Source organism: Siniperca chuatsi, linkage group LG10 (assembly GCF_020085105.1).
Source record: "Siniperca chuatsi isolate FFG_IHB_CAS linkage group LG10, ASM2008510v1, whole genome shotgun sequence".
Taxonomy (NCBI): domain Eukaryota; kingdom Metazoa; phylum Chordata; class Actinopteri; order Centrarchiformes; family Sinipercidae; genus Siniperca; species Siniperca chuatsi.
Window position 1 is genome coordinate 6363072 of NC_058051.1, and position 9787 is coordinate 6372858.

General features: G+C 41.7%; 1 protein-coding gene across 8 annotated transcripts in view; it reads left to right on the forward strand.

The window, feature by feature from the left end:
• Positions 1–3908, forward strand: part of kcnq2a (potassium voltage-gated channel, KQT-like subfamily, member 2a) — a 31645-nt gene extending 27737 nt beyond the window's left edge. For 4 of the 8 annotated variants that reach the window (XM_044212032.1, XM_044212033.1, XM_044212034.1 and 1 more), the window contains 3 exons: positions 76–144; positions 928–1021; positions 1182–3908. In XM_044212032.1, the coding sequence (XP_044067967.1) occupies positions 76–144; positions 928–1021; positions 1182–2036 (1018 nt within the window). In that variant the 3' untranslated portion in view covers positions 2037–3908. The remainder of the gene's footprint in view (positions 1–75; positions 145–927; positions 1022–1181) is intronic. The other 4 variants (XM_044212035.1, XM_044212042.1, XM_044212037.1 and 1 more) reach the window with 1 other exon arrangement.
• Positions 3909–9787: the final 5879 nt, after the last annotated feature.

The window sequence follows — 9787 nt, forward strand, 5'->3', positions numbered from 1 at the left end:
TTCTCCATAGCTGATGTGATTCCCACGTTGCTTCATTTTGCATTGCACTCATATCGTCTCTGTGTGCCTTGCCAGGATAGATATGATTGTGGGGCCCCCTCCCCCATCAACACCTCGCCATAAGAAGTCCACTGAAGGTCCTAGGTTAGGTTAATAGACTGCACCTCTAGAATGATCATTTTACCAGCATTATGTTCCTTATACCATAGTCCAAATATTGAAGCAGTTACATGCTACCTTATTATTTTGATTGACAGAACCCCTTTTGAGTTCAAGCCACTTGACCTGTCTCATTTAGCTAGATAATACATGCTGAAATGAAGCAACATTACAGATTTTATACTAATAAACAGTTTGTGCAACATTTTGAGGATGTTGTGCAGTTACTTTAGCTCTTATGTCACATTATATTAGCTGCTGTCAAGAAAAGGCCCCCCCAAAAAAGTGAGACATCCCGCGGCTTTCTCACTGAATGTTAAGAGCCGTGTCATATGGCCTCACTCAACAGGGGTTTGACAGTGCTAGATGCTTGCTCTCATACCGGAGAGACAGAGGGAGCGCTCCCCCAGTAGGATGCAATGGAAATGAAGCATGAAGCACAACAAAAGCATGCCAAGTGATGCATTTTGGCCCTAGACAAAATGTCCCCTCTATTCACACTTTGTTTCATTAAAGACTGCCTAATCTAATAATGCATGCATCCACACCGTCCACCTGAAATCAATTCTTTCTCAGGAAATGCTCAAGTGTTAGGCCATCATTCATTCATTCAAAACACATTTGTAGCTCACCTAATTTACATGTAATGGTAAGTTCACATTATGGCACCATGAACTTCTTAAGCTTAAAAAATGAGTTAAACCATGCAGCCAAACAGAGAACAGAGTGTTTTTTTAAATCTCAGATATTACTTTTCTCAAATGCTAGAGTTGACCAGATAGTTGGTAAAGGTCCTAAAGCGGAAGGAGATGCTGCAGAGGACCAGAGCATGATGGGACGTCTGGTCAAAGTGGAAAAGCAGGTACGAATGTTTCTTCCAGGTCTGTAAACAACTTTGGTTGGTTTACATTGAGGTCAATCATTGGAGTATTTGTAATTTATGTTTTTCTAATGATCAATATATTTTAATTCTGGTGATGGAACCCCATTTTATCATTGTGTGTTTTTCTTTCTCCCTGCAGGTGGTCTGTATGGACAGGAAACTTGATTTTCTGGTCAATGTGTATGTGCAGCGTATGGGCATCCCTCGTTCGGAAACAGAGGCCTTTTTCAACTCCAAAGAGCCGTATCCAGCCCCGCCTTACCACAGCCCAGAGGAGAGCAAGGAGGAGGAGGATAAAGAGGAGGTGAAGGAGGAAAAGGAGGTGAAGACATGCTCAGCTGCAGATGTCCCGTGCTCTGATGGGTCTTTGGAAAAGAAAGATCCTTTACTGGGTCGGTCTGTGGCGAGATCGGTTGGTACTCCCTCTGGCAGCAACAGCCGCCCCTCTACCTCCTGGCAGCACCAGCTGCAGCACCCCCTCAGCCAGCCTGCATGGAACAGCAGCGTGGCCAACACCCCATCACCAGTTGGTGGCAGCGGCGATCATTCGCCCACCCTGTTCCGCCTTCCACCTCCGCCTGCTCCTATTCACGACCGATCCTCCTCTGGCCTGGGCGGCAGCGGCAGAGAGAGCAGCTCCCAGAGCAGGAGGCGCCACAGGAGGCAGAGGTGTCAGCAAGATGCCACCGCTGTGGAGAGCGACACATCTCTATCCATCCCATCTGTTGACCACGAGGAGCTGGAGCGCTCTTTCAGCGGCTTCAGCATCTCCCAGGCCAAGGAGGACTTCTTTGGGCCTTCTTTCTTTATAGGCTCAGGAGGGGGAGCTGGAGCAGGGACTGAAGCTGCAGCTGGTCCTTCACTCTGTGCCAAGGTCAGACCTTTCATAGCAGAGGGAGAATCAGACACAGACTCTGACCTCTACGCTCCCTCACCTCTGTCCTTCACTGGAGAGGTCTCGTGTGGAGAGAGGGCATGGTCAGGACTGAAGTAGGTCAGGAAGGACTCCTCTCCCTGGAAGAGCGGCTCATGATAAAAGATCAGTGCTTCAGTTGCCAACATTAGCCCTATCATGAGACCTTGTAGCCAACTGACTGTTGTTGCTGATGATGCTATTACAGACTATTTTAGGTTAAGTGAATGGTTATGATTAGCTGTTTATTACTGAAGATGGTAAAAATATGTCCTTTATATAAACAAAGGGGTTGTCCTTTATCACCTTTTTTGTTTGGGATGTAACACTTTACAAGCAATGCTTCATTACAGTTGCATTGTATCCATTTAAGATCTTGATCAAATAGAAAAATAGCTGTTTAGGGACATTTCTTTAACTTACTTGGGGACATTTTTGTTGTATTTTTTAGTGATGAAAGGTATGTGAGAGTATAGATGTGTGAGAGTGTGATTTATGACACTTAATTTTGCATTGAACTTAAACTTGACATTGCATTTCAGCACTTTTTCTGTTACACTGACCACTTTACCTTTCAAAACATAGCGGGAGTTAGTAATGCAAGATTGTTAAAGTCTTATCACATGGTTAGCATAGTGTCTTGATAACTTCTATACCTTTGAATGACTTGAGGTGTTATGATGCCAAAACCTTAGCTATGATAATCAATTAGATTCTCGCAGAGTAAAAAAATGTGCTTGCTTTTGAGCATCATTAATTCAGCCTGGTGTTTACTGAATACTACAGAAGAACTCCCCTGAAAATATTGCAGATACTTCCCCATCAATAAACCAGTGAACTTGCTGCATGGCATGTTAAATGGTTGATTTAAGGACTGTGTTAAACAGGCTACAAAACCCAATAACAGCGGCAAAAAATAGTTTTTTTCTTCTATACAAAGATAGACAAACAGAGCGGTGAATAAAACATGAAAATGTTTGCATGACTGGTTTCAAGCTACAATGTGTTAATTTTTTATGGGGCTTTGCTTGAATTCCAATCATGTAAATGCAGCCCAAGCTTGCTAATTTCAATGGATCTTCTTTTCTGGACAAATATGTCCACAAACTATGTACAGACTCTGTTAAATACAGAGGCAGATGTTTAATGCCACATATAGAAACAATATGGGCTCAAATGGACATTAGCTCATACATTTTGTATTATTATCACACAACATGCAGTGTTGAAGTTGGATTGAATCATAAGTCTTAAATCATATGGGACACTTACCTACTCAGACATGATGGTATTTAGCCTGCAATGCATAGGTCTGTCATTTAGATTCTCTGCTGCTATGTCAGTTCTGCACTAAATGAGGAAATGCAATAAAAAGCAAGCAAGGCAATCAAGAACCATCCTTTACCAACATTAACATGGCCTTATTTTTCACACTGAAATAAATTGTTTTGTAAGTAAACAAATCAACAATTTCATTTTAAACATTTCATAAAAGTAGTGCAAGTACATTTTCAGGTGTTATATAGGAGGTTCTGTAGATTGAGAGCAGTTGTTCCGGGTTACAAATTTAGCCACTGATAATGCTAAAAGCATGGGATTCATAGGGGCATCTGAAGCATGAACACTTATTGTTAAAACTAACCTGCGTCATAGCAAATCAAACATTTTAACATTAACACTGAAACATGGACATGGTGATAGAGGAAATGTCATTTAGTAAAGGCTGTTCACACAAGATACACAATCCATATTTTTCAGAAAACAAGAAACAAACCCGCTGGCATGTTTTATACAACCCAGAGAAAGGACCTGTAGGGTTTTATGTGATACAGTAGCTCTTAGTTCAGCATCATCATGTAACTGCACCTTCTCCTTCTTCAGTAATAAAACTTTGTACATCACTGAAAATCATCTCCTGTTTTTATATTCTATATCAATAAAGCAATACTGTGACATGTTCTGTGTTAAGTGTTAACACTGTGAGAACTGTATTAGCCATATGGTGTAATAGTGGCCATTTATCACTAGATGGCAATCAAGAGCTTCAGTTGAGTGGGTCCTTGTTAAAACATGAGAGCGGAGTTGGATAGATAGATAGCTAGATAGATAGATATGACCAAAAGTATGTGGACATCTGAACACTGCATCTATAAATGATTGTTCAAAATCTCATTAAAAAAACATTATGCTGCTATAACAGCCACCACTTTTCTCATAAGAGGTACCACTTTCAAATAAGTCACCCTTTATACAGGGTTTGTGAGTTGTGACTAATGTCTTTATTCATTTAATAGAATAACAAATCATTTAGTAATGCTTTATAGTGCTGATTGCGTCCATAACATTGTTTTGTATTAATTGCCTGCATTGTACATTTCCTACTTTGCATGATGATTGCCTTACTATTTACAGTGATGTTGATCAATGTGCATTGTCCCTGAAAATAAACAAATAAATAAAATAGATCAGTTATAAGCCATTAGTAGGAACAACTAGGCTACCTGGTTGCCAGGTTGTGAAAACACTTTTAGCTCTTTAATTCATCAAGAAGACCCTCTAATCGGTCACTAACCTGGAAAAACCTCCAGAGAATCTGGCGCAAAATCCCCTTATTAAAAACTGATTAACGTTTTTAACTTTACAGACTCGATGGCTTATTAGAAAGTGTGAAACCCACATATTAATGGATGGATTAATGAACAAACATTTATATTTGCACTTTTACCAAATACAAAGTATAAGCACCAGTTAATAACACCATTAGTTACAACTTATAAACCCTTAATACAAGGTTACTTATCAGAAAGTGGTACCTGGAAAAGCATTCCACAAGATTTTAGAACCTGGCTGCAGGGATTTGCTCCTATTCAGCCACAAGAACATTCGTGAGGTCGGCCACTGACTATGGGCAATAAGAACTAGCTCACAGTCGGCATTCCAGTTCATCCCAAAGGTGTTGGATGGGGTTTAGGTCAGGCCTCTGTGCAGGCAGATGAAAAGGGACATCCCCAAAATGTTGCGACAAAACCGGAAGCACTCTATTGGTTTACAGTATTATTGTATGCTGTAACATTAAGATTTCCCTTAATTGAATTTAAGAGGCCTAACCCAAACTATGAAAAGCAACCCCAAAGCAAAGGTACACAAAAGCATGTGGCCTGTCCATATTTGGCCATATAACGTAAATTAAGCCACTGTAACTCTCTGCTATTGTGTATATGTCAGCAAAAAGTTAATTTATTCATTGCTATCGCCTGACAGATTTTATTTAACAATGTATTTAACAACTATTGGCTAATGTCAATGAAATAGCAAAGGAGTGTTTCCATGCCACATGCTCAACCCTAGGTCAGCCAATTTGTTAAGTGTTGTGAGGCGAGGATTTTAGTTGAAAGGGTAATACAAATAGGAATTGATTGTCTCATTAATAAAAGTCAGATGATGGCGAAACACACCTAAGGCTAATTTACTCTCTGCAGCACCTGGGGAATTGCAGACATCTTGACCACCCGAAGCACAGACCAGAGGACAAACAACCAGCAGAGACAAGCATTTGAAATCAAATCTATATGACAGTGAATACGTGCTTATTATCATTATATAACCAGGATGGAAAATGCAAGTTTGTGACAACAATGTACCTAGGACAGACCCAGAGTTTTGCTTTGAATCATGTTTTGCTGTGGAAAACATTGTCTAAGTAACACAATACCAAAACGAATTAGTACAATTGAAATGTTTCCTCAGGGTTGCCACTTTTCTGCATGAGCACAGTGATAATGCCAATCGGTTTGTTGAAGCCCATCTGCAAGTGACATTTATTCAGAGATGAGAGATTTGTGTTTAAACAGTGTCATTACATAGAGGTAGAACATTGACCCTGATGAATGATAAGACCCAACAATCAATGAAACCATTAGTGATCCGACTCTTACGAGAGACAGATGGACTTTGCGCATTTTGGTAATGGTATGTATGCTGACATGTTTCACCACTCAGTGCACTGACAGGAATGCAATAAAATGTAGCTCATCCAGTAGCCTCACTGTATACATTTACAGTTTCTTTTCATCTGTACATAAGAACAAATGACACTGATACCCTCTGAATTGATTGGACTTCAAATGTATAAATAAATTAACGTACATGCTGTTTCTTTAAATGAGCTCAGATCAAATGTAAATCCTTAATTTGCCAGAGATGACTTTCTACATTTAGGCCTTCAGCTCAGAGGAAGAAATGACTCTGTGTCCTTGGCACCAGCTATGTTTGTGTATAGGTGTGGTCTAGTGGTCTCCATGTAAACATTTTATTTATGTATAGTGTTAGTTAACGTCAGCAAAATGCCATCAATGTCCACCAAGGGCAGACACAGGTAACCTTCCTTTCTCTCTCTAATACACACATACAAACACACATTATGGACACACAGGTCCATATTGATGATGGGGTGGGGATTAATGTGTATATAGTGTAAATAATATTGGCAAACATATATCACAATTTAGATTCATTACACATTGGCTGCATTTCAGACAAAGGCTTTGCAAAATGACAAAGGCGATCTGTATTGCTTTAATGCTTCATGACTGCAATTGGTTGTCATTCTGATAACCCAATGGAAAATTGTGACTTACATTAAGATATAAATGTGTGAAAGCATAAATGCATACACATGAAAAAACATAATTATATTTCAGACAGACATGTAGAGGATTTATAACTGAGGTAAATACATACATATATATATATATATATATATATATATATATATATATATATATATATATATATATATATATATATATATGTGTGTGTGTGTGTATGTGTGTGTGAGGTAAGACACTTATCACATATAGTATTAAACTATTCTCATCATCAGATTGTAATTTGAATGTGATATGATTTGTGTGACCAGTTCTTTCAAAATGAAAATATTCCAGGTCTGGGTCAACAATATCAAAAAAACAAAAGAGCGGGAATCCAGATATTGGTTTCTGTAGGAGAATAATACCTCGGACTAAACCTAATTGAGTGCACACAGTTTATCATTCATCATGAGACAATTACCAAATAGGATTGATCTAATTCCCTCAAGGCTCTTGTTTGCAGCAAGTCTAGTCATCCATTTATCAGATCAGAGGAAGGATAAGACAATTTTATTGATGTATATAACCTGACTCGACTAATTAGCTTGATACACTAGTTATTAGACAGCAAAGTCACAAGTATGTAACTGTGCTTGCATTTGAAAACATTAAGAAAAGACAGTCAGACACCCTGTTTGGTGTTTTCCCAGTATGATGAATGCAGGTGGTGGCTGGTGATTGGACTGGAGACTGATGGCACCTTTAAAATGGCACTTACTGATGCCGGTTTCACTTAGTCTCTTTCCTGGCTCCCAACCAGTGATCACTGATTTAGTGCCTGCCCTTAGATGGATCTTTGTTGTACATGATGTGAATATCTTCTAAAAGAGCAGTACTGGTAGCTGTAGGGATGAGAAGCCTTTTCTGTTGTCATCTGTTCTCCTTTTTATGTTAGGGAGGTAGGTAAGCCACCTGTGTTTTCTTTTCTAATTTTAACATTCACAAACCACAAGGGTCACAAACCAAATTGGTCACCAACATAACAATCAACAATTCCTCATTTGACACACTAGGCTAGATTTAACCTTTAACAAACGAGTTTGCATCCCGGACGAGCCCCCATTTGTCACAAACTAGCTCAGGTAATGTGACAAGTAGGGAGTCCACACAAGCACCAGCGCACGTTATACAACGTGGTTAACATGGGAAAACACAACAGCAACAATAAAGCAAAATCACACAACAATGAAGCTCAGGTTACAATAACACACAGTTATAAATCTTTCTCTGCCCAGACACAAGCCTCTTACTTGGTAGCAGTTTAATGTGTTCAGTCCATGTGGCACAGCGGTTATCCTACTCTTTCGTGAAGAAAACGGTTAAATCTGTGTCTTCTTTCTGCAGGCATATGAGATCGTTATGTGTCTGCTCCGGGTTTTCGTCTTCCGATTCCATCATTGTTGGAATCACACTGACCATCCTTCCACTCCAAAAGTATCCTAGTGGACAGTTACTCATGTTGAGACAGCGAAACATCACTTTTCACCACTCCGACAATAAAGTCAAACTTTTCGGACTCCCAGCAAAACACCACTCTCCATTGCAGAGCTTCCCAAGCACTTCCAGGTTTCCAGCGCAGCGTCTGGGGCAACGTTGATGAAGTCATGGTGCTCCATATGGCCAACGAAGCTAACCCCTCCACATCAGCCCTCCCAGAGGGCCAGGTTATATCTAACCCTCAACCAGCTCCACCTGTGTCTCATTTTTCCTTTTACCCCAGGCTTCACTAGCAACCAGGGCACATGTATTCCTTCATCCCAGCATCCTTTCTTCTTTTCTTGCTCCTGCTTTTTCCATTCCATCTTCTTTGGCCACCACAGCTCCGCCCACCTCGACATCGGCCACCACAGCCGCACAGACTGCATCCACCACAGTGACCTTCGGTGGTGCTTTCGGCCAAAACCCTTTATTTCCCCTACCCTTACCCACCCCCTCCCCACAACCCATGTGTAGATAATGTCATTGTTCCCCTCTCAAATGCACCTTTCTTTCCCACAGTTCCACCCCCCGCCGGTTTCAGGCAGCTGAATTCGCCTTCTCATTCTCATTATACCATGACACCATCTGCTCAGCCTTCCCTGACCGCAGGTCAGAGCTAGATGAATATCTTTCACTGATCCTCAACCTGGCCTTTGCGGTTCGGCGGCAACGGGTTCTACTCCTACCACACCCTCTTTGCGTTCCAGGCTGCCGGACGCCTGCAGCAGTACAACCAGGGACTTACTGGGGCACTCTTGATCCAGAGCTGTATTGTCCTCAACGGCTTTGCATTTCGCCCCTCCCTGTACTGCAACCTGTGCGACGCACCTTCCCTTCCTGCCTCAGCATGCACCCTCACCACTTCCCTGCCCCGCACCAGGGCACAAAATCGAAGCTCCGTCATTTTCTGCAGCAAGCCCCATGCAGCCCCCACTGTCCATACCCCCCAAACCAGCCAACATTCAGCCAACCACCCTAGGCCCTCTTCCTAAGGGCGTCGCTAAGAGAGGAAGACCAGTCCTCTATGGGAGGATGGTATGCAACAACTTCAACGACCTAGGATGTAAAAATTCAAGCTCCAGATTCCTCCACACCTGCTCCTAATGTGGCGGAGCTCATGCCAGACCAATCTGTCCCCATAATCCAACTATGCACAGCTCATGTAAGTATCTTAACACTTCTATCAAAATCAATGGTCTTGCAAATGCCATAAAGAACCACCTTGATCGCCAGTTTGTCAACTTCCTCATACAAGGTTTCACCCATGGCTTCCACCCAGGGTCACAGGTTATGTCAGAGTCCTCCTACACAGGCCACAACTTACAGTTAGCCATATCCAAACCTGACACTGTCAACAAACTTCTGTTTCCAACTGAAAACCATACGAGACTGAATCCAGTAGCTGGATCACCTCATCTCTGCCTCTCAAGAAACCATCCTCAACAGTATCTCTCCCCAAACACTCTCGTCCTACCTCACCAGATGGAATTGCTTAGAAGCTTTCCAAGCCTTCTACAGTCTTCTGTTCCATTCTCTCGACGTCCTGACCCTCTCTCCTTCATCCCCCCCTGCATCCCGCATCCCACATCCCTCATCCCATGACCTCGGCCCTTTCCTCTTCATCCCTCAACCCTCCCCCACATCCCTCCTTCCCCACTGCACCAATTAAGCTCTCCTCCATCCATATCATGCAATAAACTGTTC